Source organism: Phalacrocorax carbo, chromosome 13, assembly GCF_963921805.1.
Source record: "Phalacrocorax carbo chromosome 13, bPhaCar2.1, whole genome shotgun sequence".
NCBI classification, from domain to species: domain Eukaryota; kingdom Metazoa; phylum Chordata; class Aves; order Suliformes; family Phalacrocoracidae; genus Phalacrocorax; species Phalacrocorax carbo.
Genome location: NC_087525.1, coordinates 17,910,696 through 17,934,049, shown reverse-complemented (window position 1 = coordinate 17,934,049; position 23,354 = coordinate 17,910,696). Strand labels below are relative to the sequence as shown.

Here is a 23,354-nt window from a genome sequence, read left to right as displayed (position 1 = left end):
TCTAAAACATTTTCCCCTGAGCCTCATAGAACTTCCTGATTTACAGACAAAGGCATATGAAAAATTGTATCAATAAAAATTTCAAAATCTCTAAAATAGTTTTGCCTCAGAAACATGTCACACACGGAATATATGATGGGTCGGAATGTTAAAATGGTTTTGTGGATCCTTTTCTAAGGCAACTCACATTACTAGCTTGCAAATTGGCCATTTGAGTAACGTGTCCATCCCGAGACAGCTCTTCTAAGAAACCACCATGTGTTCTTTTTTCTTGCCTATCTCCTACCCGCATTATTACAGCAGCCAACTTTATAGAAGGTGTTTGGTGTACTCTACACTGTATGAAACAGAGGAAGATTCTGTCCTGTCCTGAGAGATTTATGTTTTAAACAGAGATAACAAACAAAAGTCTGGAGAAGTAATGACCAGAAGAGGTGAAATGTCATAACAGTGATCATACACTTGCTTAGTGCCATTACCAAAAATGTAGCTCAGGATTTTGCCCTGTAATCTCATCTATCAATTTTAAAAAGAAATTCAGTCAATGTAAAAGAAAAAAGTAATGATGGGCTATGCTAAGGCTAGATATACAAGTCCCTTCTCTATAGATTTGTTAGTAATTCTTTTGCTTTTTTTTTTGTTTGTTTTCAGTCTTAATATCATGCAGAATTAAAGCAGTTCATGATCAGTTAAAATTTTAAATATTTAAGAGAGCAGTATTTAAGATTAACTGTTCTCCATTTACTGACCGTTACTTGGAACCAAAAAAATCTCATATTTTTGTAAGCATAGTAAGCTACACTGTTTTTCTTTAAACTTTAGGGTATGAATTATATTCCTATAATGACAGCTGCAGGGTGGAATGTTTTAACACACTGGAGTGAGATATATCTTGGACACATTCTTGGTATCTTAAGTTCAACATGCTCCATATGGTGCCACTGAGCCAGTGATTTTGAAGAAAACAGTCAAAGACTGCTGAAACAGCGTAAAATACAAATTAGTCTTTGCTATATAAGTAAAAAAATTCACTGTCAATCTTTTCAGCTTTCTGCATGAATACTTACAGCAACTTTTAATAGTACTCCCCATGTTTTAAAACAACTGTTGAATTCTAGCAGAACAGAGTAAAAGATTGCGGGCTAAGAACGCACACTCATTATTAACTGTGTTCTGCCCAAGGCTTAGGCAGGGGGGCAAAGGGCCAGGAGGTTGCGCTTCCCTCTGTCGTCACATTAGTCTTTACCGTGGCAGCGGGGGCTGTGTGTCGCGAGATTTGTGAGAAGCAGGTTGCTTGTTGTTACCTTGGTCCTCTCAGCACGAAAGCACCGTGAGGGAGCCGTGTCTCAGGGAGGTGTCTTCTCAGTCCTGCTATTGAGAGTAGGAATGGTAGGGTACCCTCCGGTAAAACTGTCTAATAACCATTGCTATGACTTAAATGATGTAGTGTTTGTGGTACTGAATTACCTGGGAATTCTGTTTTCAGGACTTTGGACTTTTTCCATGTATGTTTTTGTTAATATTATCATGACAGGAAGGAGTTAATGTACAAGTTGCTTGTCTATCTTTTGTCTTAATGTGATTGGATTTTTTTCAATATAAACTTAACCCTGAGTTTATATTCATGCTTATGGATTTCGGAATTCTTACGGCATACTTGCAGTTCTTAATACTGAAGTTACTGGTTCATACCCTGATTTTAACTCTGTATTGGCCTGATCTAAATTTTAGTCCTGGAGGATGATGATGATGATGGATTATTATTGTTGTTGTTGCTCTTTTAAAGCATCACACTGGACTCCAGACAAGAAACCCAAGAATTACACAGCCGTGCAAAAGTTCTGTCTCTTTCAAGTAGTATCAGCCATAAATCACTTAAATCATTTTGTATTGATGTTGACTCCTAAGAACAGATTTACAAATATTATGGAGCATAAGAAAACCAGCCACAGTGCACCAGCCTGTTAGCCTGTACTTGCGTACCTTTCCTATCGGCAGAGCAGCGTAATGAAGTGAGAGCATTACTGATGAATCAGCCCTTTAAGGTGGTGGTTTGCGGAGTTATATTAATGTGAAGTTGCACATTACAGCCTGAGCTGATCTAGGAATTTACTGCCAGAGGAAGAGGGAGATCTCACTCCCTGTTCTCTGCCTTTTCAGACTTGTAGCTTCTGTCTCGGGTTCTGTCTGCACAGTGGGGCTAAGGCAGCAGACACGGGGGGGACATTTTAAAGAAAAGGCCCAAGGAGGTGTGGCCATGTGATTTATAAACAGGGATGTAATTTGAGACAGTCGATCTAAAAGTAAGAAACCAAAACACAGTCCCTGAGCTTCTTCCCCACTGCTAAATTTTAGAATCTATAAAATCATTAGACAAAGACTGACAGGTAACTAGCATTTTAGTGATCCTATATTAGAGCGACCTGCACTGCTGTAGTCCCTCTAGATATAATTAGATAAAATAATCATCAATAGTTTGCTTAAATTTCCATCTTTAAATATAGCCTGAATGTCAGATTTCAAATGATAACTACTTACGACGTGTTTGTTAAATCCTTTGGGGTACAGCCGATGTTGGTATCTGTGGTAAGGACCTAGTTGCCAATGGACTGCTAAATACAGTTCTTGATGCTCTCAGTGCATTCAAAGCATGCAAGGTCGTGATACAGTATTTCTCGTAGTAAACAGAGGTCAAATCTCTGCTTTATGTGAAAAACAGAACTTAATGTTGGCATTAGAGACATGACCAGAACAGTAATGATGCATTAGGGTGGATGCTTCCTCTTCACACATAAAATATAATTGCCACCTTTTTTTCTTACAGCAGCCAGATTTTCTAGTTTCAAAAGGTATCTGTTGGTGTTTGTCCAGTCACTGGACATACACTGGTATATGTTCTATGAAGGACTTATTCAGCTGTACCTCCCACATCAGCGATAACTCTGTAGGCCTTCCAGTTTCCATGTCCATTCTAATCCACTTGATAAAATGATATAATGCAGCTGTCACAAAACACTATCCCCTTTCTTTCAGAACCATGAGACTTCCAAGTCATACATGTAATCTAACTCAAGGAAACAGATCCCAAGGGATCCACTTGACCTATCAATGCCTGCCTTCATTTTGTGCCACGGGTATGCTGGTCCCGTTGGTTATCTGCTCAGCAGGATTGCAGCCACTGTCTAAATTGGAAGATAACTGCGCTTTCCTTCTCAGAGTATCAGTTCACCATCACTATGGAGAGAAGCTTGTGTTAAGATAAATGGTAGGCTTACGCTTAACTGTTCCAAAAGAAGTTTGTGTATGAAAGACCTAAGAATTGTGTTCTGTGGCTCAGCTGGGACAAAAGGAGGACCTCCTTAAGCCAATCATTCTTTATGATGGTGAGCAGAGCACGCAAAGAGACCAAAACCTCTTTCTGCACGTTACTGCTGTTTGCCAAAGGAGGGCAGGTTCCCGCCTGTTCTCTTCTAACTCCATATCTCAGCTGTTGGTGAATTATTTGAGGAGAGGAGGAGACAAAGAATAAGGGGAAGACTCGAGAAGATCAGATGGAGTGCTGTACATGAAAATGGCTCTGTATTTCCCAGAGATGGAGAAATTTCCTTAGCCTTTCAAACTTTCCACAATGGCTCAACCTTGCCTCAGTGCATCAGGACTTGGGGGTGGTTTTCTTATCATTGAATCACAGAATGCTTTGGGTTGAAGGGACCTCTGAAGATCATCTAGTTGGGCAGGGACATCTTCAACTAGATCAGGTTGCTCAGAGCCCCGTCCAGCCTGGCCTTGGATGTTTCCAGCGATGGGGCATCAACCACCTCCCTGGGCAACCTGGGCCAGTGTCTCACCACCCTCAGTGTAAAACATTTACTCCTTGTATCCAGTCTGAATCTCTACCCTCTTTTAGTTTACAGCGATCACCCCATGGCCTGTCACAACAGGCCTTGCTAAAGAGGTCACCCCCACCCTTCCTACAGCCCCCCTTTAAGCCCTGGGAGGCCACAATAAGGTCTCCCCGCAGCCTTCTCTCCCCCAGGCTGCACAGCCCCAGCTCTCCCAGCCCGGCCTCGCAGCAGAGGGGCTCCAGCCCTCGGAGCGTTTCTGTGCCTCCTCTGGCCCCACTCCAACAGCCCCGTGTCTGTCCCGTGCTGAGGAGCCCCGAGCTGGAGGCGGCGCTGCAGGGGGGTCTCACAGAGCGGGGCAGGGGGGCAGGACCCCCTCCCTCGCCCTGCTGCCCGCGCTGCTGGGGATGCCACCCAGGGGATGGTTGGCTTCTGGGCTGCGAGCGCACGTTGCCGGCTCGTGTCCAGCTTTTCACCCCCAGCACCCCTGAGTCCTCCTCTGCAGGGCTGCTCCCCATCCCTCCATCCCTCAGCCTGTGTGGGTACCGGGGGCTGCCCCGACCCAGGGGCAGGACCTTGCACTTGGCCTTGTTGAACCTCCTGAGGTTCGCAGGGGCCCAGTTCTCGAGCCTGTCCAGGTCCCTGGGATGGCATCATCCCCTCCCTCGGAACAGCCTGTAGCCATCCATCGCTGCTCTCCAGTCACGGGATTCGTCCCACCAAGTTTCAGTGAGGGCAGCCTTCTTCATGCAGGCCATCCTTTGCTCCTTACAGGCCAATAAATTACTTCTCAAAAAATTTCCTTTCTTGATAAATCAATCTGCTCGTGTGTTTGCATTGTATTATGTAAGAGGAGCCTTGTCATCTTATTGAAATAATAGGACATTGCGAGATACCAAGCATTTATGGCTAGATTTAACGATTTTAAGGGAAGCAAATTATTGCAGCTTCAGGGCAGCAGTAACTTACGTAGTGACAACTTATACATGTTTTATGTACCTATTTACTTCAATGTTCGCTACAAAAGTATAGTTACCATAGCAATGACCATGTCACCAGATTTCTTTGCTAGTTTTGAAATACAAAATACCCATATGCCACCTGAACTGTGATTATTTTCTGCACAAGTACTGAAAGTAGAAGTTGAGAGTGTCACACACTTCTCTAAACAAACAGTAACACATTGATTTACAGAACATTTTATGGTGAAAAGCAATTGGTGCAAGTGGATCTCGGGTCGCTAGCATTCCTAGTACTGTAAATCCTTTGCCACTAAGCTGAAAGAAAAGCTTCACTGGCTCCTATCAGCAGAGACTTCACTAGTATGTACTTAACCTTTAGTTGTCTGAAATATTGGTACTTACATGCAATATTCCAGGAAAATAATGTGTGGTATTCAGGAAGACATTTTCTCTAACTTTAAGTGTGAACTCATAAACAAAGCTATCTTTTGGATATTCACAGCTTGTTAATGTTATATAAAATAGCATCACAAAAAGTGGTGGGCTTTTTTCTCTGCTTCTTCTACTAGAGAAAGGGCAAATTTATGAAGAATTCAGATAATGACTTCACATACCTTGGGGTGCAGCTCACTAACACCAAAAGAGTTAAGAAGCCAAGGACTAGTTTGCCCCAGCGAGCATTAACCACTGGAGCAGTAGCGGGCTACCCCAACGTGACTTGGGACAGTGGGCAAAGAAAAGGTGAAAACTGTCACCACTGATGTAGGCTTCTCCTTATAGCTGAGTTATGTTTTCTCAGGTGTAGACAGGGTGAGATAACCAGAACACACGTAACAGTTGTGACACAGGTATTTGAAGAGCAGCTTGGGGGACTGCAGGCTGAACCCACCATTTCAGTAGTTTTCCTTTACTAAAGACTTGTCTACACAGGAAAATGAATCTGAACTGAGAGAGCACATTGTTTTAAGCACAACAGCTTTAACTCAGATTTGTATTGTATCCATTTGTGGACAATCTTATGCTGGAACAGGAGTGGTTTGTTCCTGTTTAACTTATTTTGAAAATGTGTTTAACTAAAGAGGAGCAGGGCACATGAATTATTGAACAAACATGTCAACACGTGGAGCCAGCCATCAGCAATTCCGTGTGAAGATGCAAAAGTAAAATTGATCCACGCTCCTATAATGGCTGGTCTCCTCATCCTCGCATTGTGCAGTGTCAGAATTCTTCCCACAAAGAAGGAATCTCGCTTTGCTGGGTAGGGAAGCAGACGTGGTGCTGTTAGGTATTAGGTCTGTCTGTATGAGTTGCAGGGAAGGGTTAGGAAATTACTTCAGCTGTGAAGTTGGAACCAGCCTCCCAAAGACCTTGAACTGGAGGTGGAGACTGAGTGGTTCAGATTCCAGCTTTATGTAGCAAAATGTTTAGACTCTCTAAACTTGATCAGAGGCCCCCAAAGGAAAACGAAGTCTTAAATTAGAAAGAAGGAAATTTTTTTTCACGGCTTCCATGTTGGCTGCAAATTGTATAAAAGGATCAAAAAAAGACTCTTTCATTGTTTTAGAATTAGTAATCATTAATAAGTAAATCTAACTACTTCAATTTTTATTTGGATTCTCTCTGTTCTCCTGTATTTCTTTCTCAGAAGAAATACCTTCGTATTTTTATGTTTATCTAGGCAGCAAGTGGAATTTGCGAATAATCGTTTAAGAGCATAGGTCTACTCTTTGGCCAAAGACATTTGACCTGACCCTGGACATGCAACCTGCTAATCTAGATGATTCAATAGGCCAGTGTGAGTGCCGTGCTTCAGGAGTACCTTAAGCTGTGCGACTCTGCGTGAGTTACCAGCTCCACGAGTTCTGAGATCTCTGTGATGCTCCACTGCCTGATAGAAACATGCCCAAAGACTTACCTTGTCTGACGGGTGTACAGGTACTAGTCCCTGTGCAATTTAGCAGGTGGCCGTCAGCGGTGGCCTGTCCATGGCAAGGGTGAGCCCCGGCACGGCAGCGGAGTGTGACCACCCAGCTTCACGCTGACGGGCGGCTACGGTGGGGACCTGTCCAGAAATCCCCCTCTCTGCAGCCGATGGGCTGTGTGATGGATTAGGTCACTCTGTCTGTGTCTCTCCATTTTTACCACATACTGCTTTTGCAGTCAAGAGTGTGTGTGTTCCAGCTGTGATGTTAAGAAGTGTAACTCCATTTGCACCTACAGGAACAGTCTGGCCAGAGTGGGTTTTGTCATCCGTACGGAAGCACATGCGTCTCGTATATGGCTGAAGGTATAACGTGCGCTGCCACAGACTGAGGAATAAACCTGCCTTGATTTCTGGATGAGGCCTGTCTTTCCCTACTAAAATCTGACACCCAGTTCTTGTTCTGTAGCTGCTCGAGCATCCTGTTTCTTCTCTGCCCTCTTGCTGGTGCAGCCACTAGTGTGGGGTGGATTCCTCATGTGTGATGCTCACACACATGCTGCTCTGCTGCCGGGAGCAGAGGACCTAGTTTTTTGTGGCATGAAAAGAAACTTGCTGGTACAGTACGTTACTAAATGCTGGAGACTGATTTCATGAAATGGGAACACCGCAGGGGAATCTGGCAAGGAAGATGTGTTTATGTAACTGAATTGAGTGTTGCAACTGCCACCACTTAGTTCCCTTGGCTGCAGTGAGCAAGTTGTGAGAGAAAAACAATCCAAACAGAGATCTTCAGACACTGAGGGCAGCTCTAATTACATACAAATAATTAATAAAAATGAAATGCAATATCATCAGAAAACACAAATACCGTTCGTTTTCTTACACGATGATGTGTACTGAGCTCATTGACAGGGACAGAAACCCCCTGGTTTTTGCACTTTCATTTGAAGTGCATATTCTTTGGGTGTCTTCAGCACATTCTGATATCCCAGGGAGATCCATGACACAAGAGTAATTGCACATAATGTAAACAAGATCTGCATTAGTTGGCTCCTTTACTCAGAATCCCTTTCCAAGTCCGGATGTGTGATGTGTAAATGTTAGGAGAACAGAGTCCTTATGAAGTAGCTTTATCAAATGCAGCTAGTCTTCCAGCAAAACAGAGAAAATATAAATTAGAGCTCAAGACCTTGGTCAAATCTGGTGCATAAAATTTTATGGTTATATTTAATGTTCCATATGTGCTTTGGACAAGTGCCATGTTTGTAAAGAACTGCTTCAATATTATTTTTTAAAAGTGACACTTCTAGCACAGTATCCTCTGCAAACTGTTCACTGCTCGCCGTGTAAGCCAGCCAGACTCCAAATAAACTGTTTTCATGGTCTAAACCTAAGATCAAAATGCCTTTTAGAGCATGGCGATTTTCAAAACATGGCATGGTAGATGTCATACGTGATGTTGCAAAGCATAATTGGGAAGAGTTGATTAACTTGACTGAAAGAGGGGACCGTATGATAAAAAGATCTGTCCAGAGACAAGAATTAGGAAGATGTATACATGTCTGCTGGTGCTGAGTATCTGTTCTAGCCTGTTTATAACATAATTAGATTTTACTACGTTATATGAGCACTGCATTCCTCCTAGCTCTTTTAGGAAAAACAAACCTCGACTCAAGGAGATTCTACAAATTTGTGCCACTTTTCAGAGGTCCTAGCCCTTTTTTTTCTTTTCTTTTTTTTTTTTAAATTCTTTTCCCTAAATCCCTAAATAGCTGTCGTCTTAAAAAGCTTCCAGTGCAGCATCTGGTGTACTGTTACTGCCACTACTTCTGCTCTGAAAGCATAGCACTACTGTTTTAGAGTGTTCCCATTCATTTGTCATCTGGTATTTGGCCAAAAAAAATTATTACAAATATAAGAGAAAAAAGTAAATTTTCAGGAACCCAAACCAGAATGCAGACTGAACAAAAGAACAGCACTGCTTTGACCCTACAGCTCTTTTCAAATTTTGCATAAAATGGAAGAGACGCGTCTTGGAAGAAATCACAGGAATTCTTTGTGTTGGAAAGTGTGAGGCAAACTGGATAGATTGAAATAACTTCTGTTATATTTAAACACAAATATAATGCTACAGCCAGAGGGGGGGGAAAATATATATTATTTGCACTTCTAAGCACTCGGGAGGTGTGAGAAATCTGTAGTGAAGGGCTTGAGCAAGTACTTAGCTAAAAATAACCTGTCAAAAACGGAATTACTACTGCTATTACTATGAGTACTAATTTCAGCTTCAGAATAATTTGCAGTCTTATATTTGTCATTAAATAAACTAAGAAATGTATCAGGTGGAATTTCAGGTTCATTGACAATATGCTAACATATACTAAGCATATAGTAATGGTTAACAAATATATAAATGTATATTAATATATAATCTCAATCTGTTATCTCAGTAATTAAAAAATAGTCGTGAGACAAATCCTAGAATAAATGTAGCAGTTTAGAGACATAGAAGTAGCGGTAAAATTGGTAACTCTTCTGAAGTTTAGCTGAGGACTCAAAAATGATCGAGTCTGGGAGCATGTGGAGAATGTGCACGCGCTGGAATCAGCTGGTGAGGGGTTTGTGTGCTTACGTACAAAATTCATAGAACGTTGTTGCCTGAAAACTGTGATACATTTTTACGATCGTTTAGAGTATGCAGCTGGTGCCGCTAGGAGAGTGCCCCTGCTTAGCGGAGGTGGAGAGGACCGCTCTTGTAGAAGACGCACCGCTGAAACTGAAAGTTTTCTTTTATTCAAACGTAGACCAAATATTTCCTTTCTCTTCTGTGTGGGCTGAGTCCAGATTTTACTCCTCAGCGCGGCTCTAAAAGTTATCTGTGTGAATTTATGAACCGAAGGACAACGTTGCGTAGCAAATTGTACAACAGCCTCAGCCCTTATGCTCTAAGAAAAAATGTATTTGCACTTTAATGTTTTATAGCTGGTGAATGTATCAAATGATATTTTTAAGAGAGGATAGGTAATAGTTCATTGCAACTGTATTAACAAGGTAGAATTACCTCATAGTAACAAAAAGCTACAGCAATACTATTTAACGTGGATGGTGATGTAACCAGCATATCTCACACTGCAGGTCTCCATAACCTTCGAGTGCTCAGAAAACTTGGCAGTGCCAACAAGTTGTGGTACTTCAGTGGCTATGGTTCAGTTGCAGGCAGGGGCGGTTTCCTTTCCCTAGTTAGGGGTCTCGCGAGTAAAAATGTGTGCGAAAACCTTTGATTTAACCAGGAACGGTTTGAAGAATGGCTGCACGGAGGAGAAGGCTGGAATGCAGAAGGTTCCTGAGAGGGAGGTCACCTTTCTTTCGCCAGGAGCTCTGTATGCATTTGGGAGAGTCGTGTGCGCTTGCGCGTGGGTTCGCAACGTTGGTTTAACAGGGAAGGCAAACGCCTGACAGACAAAACCGCTACGGATTCGGTTTCCTGTCACTGTTACTGCTACGTATCCAGGGCATCTTAGAGCAAGCGACCACGGTGAAAGGAAGGGGTTTGCGTACAGTGATCCATGTAATAATGCATTGCTAAACTACGCACTTTTAACAAATAGGTTGTTGTCATAATTACGCTGTTATGTATTAGGTGAAAGATTACTGATCTTTGATGCAGGAATGCAATTTTCCATAATTAAATCATATAAATTTGATTTTTTTTTCCATAGAAATTCATACATATTCATACATCATTTTATATCCTTTTTTGCATCTTACTCTTCATCTTTTTCCCTATTTTCTATGAGAGCGTGGTGCTTTAAAAGTAGAAAGGAGTGCAGAGAATGCTTACGGTTTGCTTTCTGCCACAGGGATTCTGAACCCCACTTCTTGAAAAAGTTCCACTTTCATGTTTGAAAGAAGAGTAACAGAACCAACCAGTAGGATAGTCATGATCTTTTACCTAAGCCAATTTTAAAAGGAAAAAGCAATTATAATGAAAGGAGAGCGATTTGAATGCATGAAGCAATTGGTTATAGAAAATTTGCATGTCTGCTGCCAAGCATATTATAACCCACATGAAGTAATTAGGAGAAGCTCAGTGGTCAAAACATTAACGGACTTCCATGTTGTCTTCATCTTTGGGGTGCTGTACTGATGCTAGCAGTCCTTTGGCCAGCAGAGGCTGGGTGAAGGTGTTTTCCTAGTTTGAGAGATACTGCTTAGTTGTCAGAGCAGCTTGTTCTGATTCTCGTGCCTGACTACCCTCACCTGCTGCACAGCTGTGCCTAGTTGCTTGGTTTCCTCAGCTGTTTCTTCTCCATCCTAACAGCCATCTGACTTTTCTGCGTATATCAGTAAGTCTGTGACAAAGTCTTTACCTGTCTGCCTGGCCCCGGCATGGATTTTATCCCGTGCTTGGAGTTGGTAGCTACTATCTTAACACGAAATATAATATCAAATTTTGATGACCTTGATGGACTGGAGGAATGGGCCAACAGGCATCTCCTGAAGTTCAACAAATGGAGATAGCAGGTCCTGTACCTGGGGAGGAATGTCGGTCCCAGGACAGGCGGGGACCAGCTGGGTGGAAATCAGCTTTGCAAAAAAGGGCCTCAGGATCCTGGCGGGCAAAAAATGGATTTGAGCCAGCAACATACCCTCGTGGCAAAGAAGGCCAAGAGCATCGCGGCCTGCGTTAGGAAGAGCGTTGCCTGCAGGAGGAGGGTGGTGATTGATGCGGGTGGAGGGGGGCACAAATTCACCTACAGGAAACTCCCACTTAACCATAAGAAATAACCTTTACTGAGAGGGGTGGTCAAATGCTGGCACAGGTTTCCCAGAGAGGCTGTGGAGCCTCCATCCTTGGAGATACCCAAACCCAGCGGTCCTGGGCACCCTCCTCTAGCTGACCCTGCTTGAGGAGGGGGTTGGACTAGATGATCTTCGGAGACTTCTTCCAACTTCAACCACTCTGTGATTTTGTAATACCTCTTTAAACTGTGTTAGAATTTGTGATCCATCTCATTTAATTACCTGACTTTTCTTTCAGTCTCTGCTCTGTCTTAGCCCATCTCAGGTTCAGGTTGGCTTCTCTTAGAAAAGGAACAATCATACCAAAAAAACCAGTCATCCTCAAACACATACTGGTCAGAAGCAGGTAAATTTTAACTTTATGGTTTTAAAAATAAAAATGGTGCAAGAAATCAGCAACTTGTCCAGGGTGACAGATAGTGCCTTAGCCACATCTGGAATTAGAGTTCACGTTCGGTGAGCACCACGGTGACCTAACCGTGGTCAGACTGAAATTTTGTTTTGCCATGTGATGACCGTGTTGTGAGAGAGCGCCACTAGTACAGACGGAGAGCTAGGTTTTTCCTTCCATAAAGTAGCTGCAATAGCTAAAACTGAAAATACAAGAAGAAAATTTATCTTGAATATTCATACCTTGAACACAGATAAATGCATCATCAAATTAGCATTAAATAGCACAACACACTCCAGTAAGAATCTTTAAGTCAGCTGGGTTCAAACTTAATTGAAAGGGTAAAATGTGTAATATTAAGATCAGTTAAAAATTAGTGTTATGGCTGGAGGTTGCAGTGAGCAATTTTATTTTCTTTCTGGAGTTAACAAGTGGTGCAAGTCTAGCACATGAAGAGAGTTGCACGATGATTGCTCTTTACAGGGTTCCCAATACCATAGCCTTAGTTATAATTCTAAATGGCTGTGCATGACATCATACCAAACAAAGTATATAAAACAACTCAATTTCGCTGCTAAAAACGTGTTAGCCTTTTATCTGGACTAGAGACAAGTCCTGCTGGATCCCAGTGCTTTTAGCACGGTATCTGATTATTCTCTTCACCTGCAATTGCTAGATGAGAATATCTTGTCAGTGATTTGAGGCTGGTCTGAGCGGTTGCAATCATGGAAGGCCTTGTTGAAAATGATGCAATCTTTTATTTCTGTTTGTCATCTTTCAGCCAAAAAGTGAACATGAAGAGCATCCATTCAGCAGTATTAAAGACTTCGAAAGACCTCACACATCTTTTATTTTTTATATGCATATAAAACTTACACCTTCTAGCTATTAAATTCATTTTGAGATATTTGTTCTAGTTTTTATTAAGTTCTCCTCATTCAGTGTTGATTAAGGAAGGGGTCTTTTTCTTCTTCTCCTTTTCTGATCACGATGCATCCGGTTTTAAGACAGAGAGACACATTTGTGTAAAGAGGTGGTGTAAGGAAGTATAGTTCACTAATTTGATGCTTATAATACGTGAGGAGGGAGACACAGAGAGTCATAGGTGTTCGGTTCTTTAGGTAAGGATGTAAGGTAGAGATACAAGTAATAGCGCTTTATCCATCATAACATTTCAAAGTGGCTCAGGGGCGTATCACCGCTGCAGCTGTTGAGCAGACCCTGTAATGGCATTAAGCTCTGACTCAGGGTGACTTTTTTTCTGTAGAAGATTCTAGCAGGAACTATAGTTCTGGTAATAACCTGAACAGGAGAATAAATAACTTGAATATTAATGAATTGTACGTAATACAGACGCTCCAGGGTGAACCCAAACAGGACAGGGAAGACGTTTCTCTCTTGGTTCTTTTCACACTAGGCTGCTTCAGACAAAACCCTCTGGTACTCTGCCAGAACTCCCTCGGAACGTTACGGCTTTAACCCCATACAGTACTTATACTTGTTCTGATTATTCACTTGAACTGATTATTATTATTTTCATCGACTGGGTGAATAGCATAGAACTATCTCTGGGTGATAGTGTAGATATATTTAGCAGTTTCTTTAGCACTACTGGAGCAAGCTGAAATAATATTTTAAGATACGATATGAACTCTTGCTATCCTTTACGAAGAAAAGCAGTTTGGGGGTCTGGCACTGCTCATGGGAAAAGTAAAGAGGGAAAAAACCCACTTCAGTGTTCCTTTATGATAATCTGCCCATCCAACTGCTGCCAGCTGTGCTTTCCTCAGTCACAACCAGTGACGGGGAGGTACTTGCCCAGATACTGCTGATTCCCGGTGCTGACTCCCAGGCTCTGTGCGAGGACTGTCCGTTTTGTGACCGGCTTTTATTGATCTTCTCTGAAACGTGAACGGGTGTACACTCCTGACCCAAACAAAGACAATCCTTCTGTGCTTGTCCAGTGAAAATAATTTGGAGGCATTACATGCGTGTAACTCATCCCCAAGTATAGCTCAAGCTTTATCAGCTGTAGCAGAATTTCACCAGATAGACATTTGTTCCAGAAAATACTCTGGGTGGTTCTTTTGACTCCTGCTTCTCAAACTCTCTTATGACACATATTAAAGCAACTGTCTCTGGGGGAAATAAAAAAGGGGGAAAAAAAAGGATAAAATCAGATTTGCCTCTTGAGCCCTGAATGCCTTTATAAATGGCCATTTTTTAATAAAGGCGTATGAGCTTGTATTGCTTTTACAGAGTGCAATGTAGTAGTAGTTGACCCTAAAGTAATGCCTGTCTAAGTCAGACTGCAATGACATAAAAGGCTGGATAGGACTATCTACAGTGTTTTGAGTAACTATTGATAACTATTTAGCACTGAATTGAAGAGGAAGATATGTATTTTACCACTAACCACAAGAAATGTACTGTTGGCACTGAAGGTTAGCGATCCAGCTGGAACTACATCCTATGGACTTTCTGTCCATTCATTTTAAATAACAGAATGATAGTGGCCATTTGTTGAAATCATGTTTTCAAGTGATCATCGGATAGTCTTCATCGGTATCTGCCTCGATTCCTCAGGCGGGTTGTAGTTATCACTCCCACAGCTTGGACATCACCCCGATGTGCATAGCGTGAAAGCAATCTCAGTTCTTGCGTGCTGTTAACTCAGCGTGTTAGGAAGTGTGGGTCTGTTGTTGTGTATGTGTATATACGCACCTATTATATTCTCAATTAAAATTGGGATGGGCAGTAAAATCGGGTATAACTTAGTTTGGCTTTGTGTAGCATGCACAGGGAAGAGTGGTACAAAGGCAGATCGTATTAGCGCGCGTTTGTGGGCTGCATAAAATACCTGGGTTTGATACAAGATCACCAACTGTGTTGCGAAGCTAGTGGGCATAGGTGTGACATCTTTGTTATAATTCAAAGGTAGCAACTGAAAATCCGTTGTCCCGTCTGTGCCTTAAGCCATGTTTCCAGGGTCGTATTTAATGTAAACTGGCCTGGAGCTGGAAGAGTGAAAACCACATCATGGCACAGCTCACTAGCCCCCCTCCTTAAAAACCAGCGTAGCTCCTGCACTGTGACGAGTGTTTTATGAAGGAAATACCAAAAGGAGGGCACATGGTGATCTTGACAGTAGTATTCTTCATCTGTATCTTCTGACAAAAAAAAAAGAGGGAGATTTTAACAGAAGATGTCATTTAAGGGCCTGTGTTCAGAATTACCAGGCACAACAGATCCTGCTGAAATCAGGGGCTCTGGGTTCCTATGGAGTATGTAAAAGTAAAGGTATAGCTCTGAAAGCAGAGAACGCTGTGAGAAGGCTCTTTGTGAAGGATAAGGAAAGATGTCAGAAGGGACAGGGAGGTAGGAAGGACAAATGTGCCTACCTAAGGAAAGCTGAAGTACAAGTGTTTGTGGTTATATCATAATAAAGCAGAAGACTTTCATGTCTCTCTAGTGTGGGAAGACAAATAATACATGATTTTTTTTTTGTTATTTTAGAAAGCTTTACAAGTATACTGTCCTTTAGGAAATCATTAATAAAAACACCTATTTCAGAAATACAATTTTAGGACCTATCTCTAAGAAAGGAGGTTGTCAATAAAATACAACTTTGATTATTTGAGTCAGTCTTCTATTAAATGATCTTGTAGGTATCGGTGTGCACCACTTGCACGAAAGTCTCCCCTATTTATCCATTCACTTGTTTCACTTTGTTGACACGCTTTTCATTAGGTAGCAGGGTTTTAATGTTAGAGAAAATTTCTGCAACTAACACTTTGTTGCAGCAAACAAGGGGTCCTGTAGAACAGCAAGAGAGGATGCAAGGAACACAAAGTTACACCAGGTTTAGATATGAACTCCTGAGTGGATTGATTGCACTACATGATTATACTGAGGAAAAAGGGAATTACGTGACCGAGATAATCGTAGCCTTTAATGTGTTCAGGCAACAGTGTAAATGGAAGTAGATGGGCTTCCTAGAAGACAGTCATACAACAGCAGGAGCCTGAAGCTGAGGAAGGAAATGTTCAAGATTGATTTTTTGAATGTTTTGGCACCTAAGAAAGTCTCATAAGGTACAGTGGTGGAAATACTATTCAGGTTATAATCAGACATGGTCGGTACCAGTAGGAATGGTTCCGTCAAATGCAAACACTGAGTGGATGGTCCTCGTAGTCATCTTCTGTTTCTTATTGACTGAGTCCACTCAAGTTTGCTTTTTTTTTTCCCTTGTTGTCGTTCTGCACTCTGATTTACCGCAAGGCTCTTCCTCTGTAGTTAAACACGCTGCATGTGTGTGTGCAGACTTCGGATTGCACTGATTCATGGCCCGGGCTGAACCCACCAAGTAACAGATTTGTTGTGCAGAGGAAGAAGATGATATTCCTGAAGATGTGAATAGGGCTTGTTTTGGGCAAGTCAGGAAGTTTTCAGTTATTGCAATAGGAACTCCCTCAAAACCTGCCAGTAATCGCCCAATTAAAAAAAGTTAATCAAATCCTTTTTTTTTTCTCCCTAAAGAAAAATAGTGAATTAGAGAGAGCTGCACAGGGTGGTACTGTATTATGTGAGTTGAGTTCATTCTGTGAGATGTTCCCTCTACCAAGAAGGATGGCAGGGGAGGGATTAGCTTCAGTGTCCCCTGCACTTGCTTTCTTGTGTAATTACGGGAAATGCATTCAGTGTGCAAGGGTATCATTGCTGTCCTGCTGTTTTATCATTTCTTTATGAGATAATGTTGATTTCAGCAATGAAATGCAAATTTAGTTTACAGTGCTCCTTTTCTCTGGATAAAGGTTAAAATGCATATTGTAGATAATACTGTTGGTGGTGCTTTTGAAACAGTCTTTGTCAGCTAATTTCAGCAATACATGGTTTTAAATGCTGTTCAGTGCAACTGCATGAATTTTATGTTGGCCTACATTAATTAAATTTAACCCAACATGCATGTTGTTACCATTTTGGCTATAATTTGATCAAGTCATCATAAAAGCTTGGTACCAACAAAAAAAGATTTGGCTGCACTGAGAACATGTAGTGTGTAGCGTGCTTTCTGTGTGTTACGGCAAACTGAACGTACAATTATTGAAGTTGAGCCATCCTAACTCTATAATCATAAAATTCTTCTAACACAGGGGGCTAACGAATACTCGTAGGAATGCAGATGCTAATGAATTCTGTGTTTGGAGGGTATGTTTCTGTTTCCTTATAAACAAATAGTTTGTATTGCTGGTGATAAAAGGGCTCCGAATTTTAACAAGTCCTGTTACAATTAGCCCCAGCATAGATTATAGACAGCTCCATTTGCTAAATGCTGGGACTCCAACAGCCATCAAATACACACAAGAATGGAAACAGTTTTCAGCTAGCAAGCGAGCTCTAACATAGCAGCAAGGCCGGTACCAACGGAAGTTGTCTTTTTTATTGTTATCTCTTTAATTTATCTCGCTTTCCTGTGTAAACTGCTCACTATTGTGCAACGAGAGGGTGTGTGTTAACTTCGGTGACATTGTGCTACTCCCACTAAGTAACCTTGTACACGGGTTTTTTTCAGCGTGACTGTACTTGGGATTTTCCCCCCCCCGAAACTGCACGAGCCAAATAATGTTTCATAACTAATAACAAATCCCATTTCTGCTCTAGGTGGTACGGCAATAAATTCGCTCTCACAGTTAGTAAAAAGATTATATAGAAAAAGGAGTGTGTTTTTAATGTATTTAGTACGAAAGAGTAAAAAGGTGGGGGGAGAGGGTTTTATGAAATGAGATGTTCTGTTGTAGACAATAATGGAAAATAGCTCTGAAAGTGCCGAGTTGCAGTAATGAATGAATAATGTCTAAAGTTTATCAAAACTGAAAGAACTCCTGATGTGAAATGAAGCCTCCTAAGAAAATTCTGTTCTGTCGCTGTTTTGCCTTGCTGTTGTCGCCTGTCACGCATGAATGGAAATGCTGCATTCTCCGGGGAGCGGTAAAGCTTCTGTGTAGGTTGTTTATTTCCTTAATCCCTCCTTCTTCGTGATTTCCAATGTCAGATATAAAATGGAAAGCCTGTAAATATAGTGATTATCATACTGATTATCACCTGCATCAGGGAACGCCCTGGCTGGCCGGTGCAGCCCTCGCAGTCCCCGCATGTTACAGCCACTTACATTTTAACCTGACTACTTTATTAGAGACGTGAGGCGCAGTGTGAGGTGCCCTAGGGCTGCGCAGATGGGGTCTGCTTGTTTCCTGTTCTCACTGTTATTGTGAATAGACACTAAAAGGTTCTCATCGCTTTTATCTGGTTAATTTACTTTGAACCGGCCCCGGCATTCAGGGCCTGCCGCGCATTTCTCACCATTTTGCAAACACCAAACCGTAGCCTCCAAACGTGCGCTTGGAGCTTTATTATCTTTTTTACTGGAAAGGCCTTGATTCTTAGAGGGGTGTAATTCTGAGAGAGGCTGGTGCTCGGGGGGCTGCAGGCACCGTCCTCGCTGAGGGAGCCTGCTCAGGAGTTACTCGGAGGTTCGGTTGATAGGAGAGAGGGAAATTAAGATTGCTGCTGTTCTTTGGCACGCTCAGACACCCTTAGATTAGAGGTCAACTGCAGGAAAATCTATGGCTGCATGCTAGCTACCATTATTCATGGAGCCGGGCAGCAGACCAGGCTAAAAGATGACGCTCTAACAGGAAAATCCAAAGATGAGATACTTTTTTAACAAATGTGCAATCATTTATCCTTTCTTGTGGAAGGGCCAGGTCTTTCAAACCACATGTGCTGTGCATGGGTGCCCCAGTACAGAAAATTGAGATTAATTCTCTCAGAGTCTCCCACATAAGGAAATACTACTTAACTAGAATAGTTTTTATTTCACAGATGTCAGAATGTACTGGTGTCCAGTTTCCTGGCCAAACAATAGTTTAACACAGATGTTAATGTCCCGCTGCATTGGGACATTAAAGAAACCCCCTTAGGACAGATCAGTGTAACTTCCGATTTCAATTGCTTGACCAAAAACCTGAGGTTAAAGAAGTAATTTGGCTACAGTACATCATTTTTAGTCCATTTTCTTATTCTCTGCCCCCTTATGACTCCCTTATTGTTCTTATTTTTGGTTTTTTTTCCGCGTCCCGGTCCCATCTGAGGCTTTCCTGATTGTGTTGCAGTTCATTGTAAGTGCATCGCTTCGGAGTGGAAGCTTGCAGCCTCCTTTTCTCATACGAGCACAGGCTTTGTTAATCACATGCTGGTTTAGGAAAACACTGCATGATATCTTTGAACCCTACGCTCCTTCTTGACAGCCAGGCTAGCAAATGTCATTGACTGTGTGATGTACAAGAAGGAATTCAATTGTAAGTAAATTGTCCAAGTGGCTAACCTTGCCCGCACCCAATTGTCAGGACCATGATTCAGTTTTTCTGTCAACATCAGCTAAGGCTAACCCGGTCAGCCTTATGTTTCTGCAGTGAAGCAGCCTGAGGAGTTGTGCTTTTCAGCTTATCACATTTTATTAACCTCAACTTACTGTTGTTATAATCAATTGTACCCACTTCAAATTCTTACGCCGCCCCCAAACTGGCAGATCATATAGGTGCGCGAGTATGTATTTTCTGCGGCACTAAAAGCTGTCCTAGGGACACTGGACTTAAACGGTTTGGTACAGTAGTTATTTTCGTTTAATTGGATCAACTCACCATTTTGGCTCAAGACTTATCCCTCTATTAATATCACTTGGCAAAGATAATCTGGAAGAATGCAAGTGAAAACATAAAGGCTTTGAGGGGTTTCTGCAATATTTGCCACGTTAGGGTAGGAAGTGAGTAAAGGAGAAAAAACGTTGCTATTGTCTCCTGTCTCCTTGCTTTTATTTCAAAACAGATTTTAATTGCTCCAATTAATATAAATAAGAAATGAGGACATTCTGATACCCTGATGTTTCCTCTGTTCTTTCAGGAAAAGAACATAGTTAAAATGCCTAAAGCAGTGATTAAGACATCAGAGTATTTTATAAAATGCTCATCTGATTCCACCACAAGGGTTTGAAGGCATTGTGTGATCCTGGTTTTCTTTAACGCTCCGTAGATGACAAATGATTTTTTTTAAATGGCTCGATAACCTGTATGCCATGAAGTGCCGTACATAAATGGGGATGTGATATAATTTCAATTAAAAATACGTCTGAAGGATGTTCGTCTGGATTTGAAGTAGTGGTTTCCTAGTCAAAGTCCTGTCTCCTGAAGTAACTTTCCTCGCCTGGAAAAAACCTATTGCACCTTCTTAATTTGAATTTGTGAAGTGTGTTGACATTGTACCGTTGTCGGGCTCGAGGGAAGGAGGGGGAAGCTTTTGGTGCGACTATCAGAATTGAACAACTGTATATGGGTATATTGAGATAATCGTGTAAAAGGAAAACTGGCTGAATGAGTTTCAAAATGTGTTATTTCTTCATTATCTAGCACTTTATAATTAACTGTTCTTTTTTTTATTATTTCAGGAAGCTGCCACTTTTGCTAGAGAGCAAGGCTTTGAGGTGAGTTAACCCACAATTGCACACTAAACAGATCCTAAAGGTTTTTTTTCTTGCTGATAATGAAGTTCTTTTGGACAATGATTGATGTGCTATTATACTCTCCAAGCCTCGCAGCGGTTGCCATGGAAACTTGGCAGTCGTCATGGTTTCTTTGTTCTGCCAGCTCAGTGTTATGACGCACTCTGCTAGGTCTGCACCCAACATCGCCTACAGATGTTATTTATTGAATTTTGAAAAGCCTCTTGGGAAGCCGAGAGGTTGGGCACGGTTTCAAGCTGCCTCTGCAGATATGGGACCTGTCAGTTTGTTCAGTTAAAAAGCTACCTCATTAGCTGCATTACACTCCGTAAGGATTCACTGCTACAGCAGTGGCGAAGCAAGACTAAATAGCGAAATATAACACCGCTTAAATAACTTAAACCCTGCCATGTGCGGATTATCATTATGCAAATGAATTTTAGAAAGGTTGTATATAAAATCGTTAGGTACTGATTAATGTAAACCGTGCTTCCACAAACAGCTTCTTTTAGACGGGGTAGCGTGGAATTCGTGTTTCAAAACATATTCGAGTTGGTGTTTTCCATCTGTGCTCTAAAAATGTATGATCCTCTACTTTCTTGAAGTAAACACTGTTGATTTTACAGTGATTTTTCAGAGCTTTTGATTCCATCTTCCTGAGGCATTTATTTGAATAGTATCTCCCATTGGCTAAATTCAGATAACTTAATCTGGAGAGCTATCAGCTATTGGTCTCTAATGCGGAATTCGGATAGGCAGGTTTTAAATACTATAATTAATGTGACAACGGTTGGGCTAATTTCGCAGATAGTAAGTGATCTTAGTGAAATCTAAATTGCAGAACTGAACACACATAAATCCTTTTACATGTATTTTCGCTGGAATAAGACCCACCTTAATTGATTTGTTTGCAGTGTAAAAGAACAGATAGGAGTTTGACTGCTCAACACCCATTTTGCATAAATAATAGAAGCCACGCAATTCAAACCACATCGCTTTAAGAACATGCCATTTTTGTGAGTGGATGGTTGCATGTAAAAAGAAGAGGAAAAGACTGACAGCTTTTGTTCTACAATTTAGATTTCTTTAGAACCGTACACCAGCAGGTACATCAATGCCATCAGTGTTTTAGATATTAAAACTGTGGGCTGTCCCATTTCATTTTATGTTTCCCAAATTCATGTGGCTGCTTTGTAGAAATTAAGACTTTTTATCACTGTCAATTTTCATTTGTATCATCTGTATTGTTAGCATAAAAATACACTTTGAGTTTATTCTATCAAATGAATGAATTTCACAGATGCCTCCAAATATAATATGAAGCATAACGAATTATTGGTACCCTCTGGTAGCTAGACAATAAAAAAAGAAAGGAAGTAGTGTATTAAGTCTACCCATTCTATATTTTTATTGCCCCCTTGAGCTAAAGACTTTGAATGTGCCTGGTTTAAATTCAGTTCTAGTGACAAACTGCTTTTGCTGGTGTCTGCTAACTACCGTCATATTAACCTTTCCATTAGTGCTTGCTTAGAGATTCTAGCACAGCTCCTACGGAACATCCTAAATCTGCCACATTTGATTACAGCATATCAGTAAAGCGCACAATGATTATGATCTTATCTCTTATTACCCCCTCCCTCGGCAACAACTCACACGTCGAGTTTGCTGACAGAGATGTGTAAGATTTGATAAGCGTCCACAGGCTTGTTCTCCCATTGTGCTGCGGAGGCAAAAAATTCACACTACTAATAAAGTAGCTTAGGAAAAACTTACAGAGCTTCAATTAGCCTTTCAATTAAAAACAAGAAAACTTTCTAGCAACTCTCAAAAGCTTGCAGAACTGATTCTGCCGTTTGTATTGAGAATAGAGAACTGACAAAACACAGAGAAGTGAAGTAAAGGGCTGGGGTGACCAGAGCAAAAATCAAGAGCATGTTTATGACAGAAGTTATGAAAAGCTGCTGGTAGCTCCGTTTGAATTGCAGCCTGGAAGTTTATTTTTTAACAGAAAGCATCGGAGGTCCTTTAGCATGGAGAATCAGTTGTGGCTAGCTTTTTTATTTTTCTTTCTTTTTTTTTTTTTTTTAATCATCTGCTTTTCTACCTTCCAGTAATTTCAATAATTTCTGTGGACTAAATGCATCTTTTAAATATACATCGAGTTAAGTATATCTGAAACAACTCTTGAAAAAATAAAAAAGTAGTACAATCAAGTCAACTTCAGGAAAAAATACACTTTTTCTGAAGAAATAAAGTCTTGTCCTAGGCAAGAGAAAACACTTCCACAACACAAATTTGTTTTTTCTTTGTAAGAGAAGCTATGTTCAAAGGAATTTCTGTTTTTACGCTTCTTACCAAGAGTTACTTTTCCATTGTACTTTGCTGAAATCCAAGGTATTTTTGTAAAATCAATCACGATATTTGAAGACCATTATTTCCTTCATTTTATCTCCTGACCAACCTTTATCTGTAATAATCGAAAGTAGAACATTACTTTTGCTGCAGTCTCTTCCTGGGGTGCATCGTTTCCTTTTTTGTGAATTTCATGTTCCATGACATTTTAAAACTATTAAATAAATAGTAAATTCACTGTCTGTGAAGACAGTGCTTCATCCTGATTGTGTGTTGCAGTCTTCTCAGTAATACATGATAATAGTCACAATTTTTATCCCAGGGAAGCTCTTGGACGTGGTTCCCCTTGAAGCAGTAGAGTGGTTGTCAGTATATTCTAAGGGAATGTTCGTAATAGGTTTCAAATAACAAAATTGCCAGGACAAAGGTTTATGAGGTTTTGTTTTTACAAAATGGTAACTTGCTGTTTATTCTATGTAGGCATTGGGAAAACATAATCCTACTTTAACATAAAACTCAGGGTTCA

At 41.1% G+C, this 23,354-nt stretch overlaps 1 protein-coding gene across 5 annotated transcripts in view; it reads left to right on the top strand.

The window, feature by feature from the left end:
• Positions 1-23,354, top strand: part of ADK (adenosine kinase) — a 298,228-nt gene that overhangs the window by 229,665 nt on the left and 45,209 nt on the right. For all 5 annotated transcript variants that reach the window (XM_064464970.1, XM_064464969.1, XM_064464967.1 and 2 more), the window contains one exon: positions 20,423-20,458. In XM_064464970.1, the coding sequence (XP_064321040.1) occupies positions 20,423-20,458 (36 nt within the window). The remainder of the gene's footprint in view (positions 1-20,422; positions 20,459-23,354) is intronic.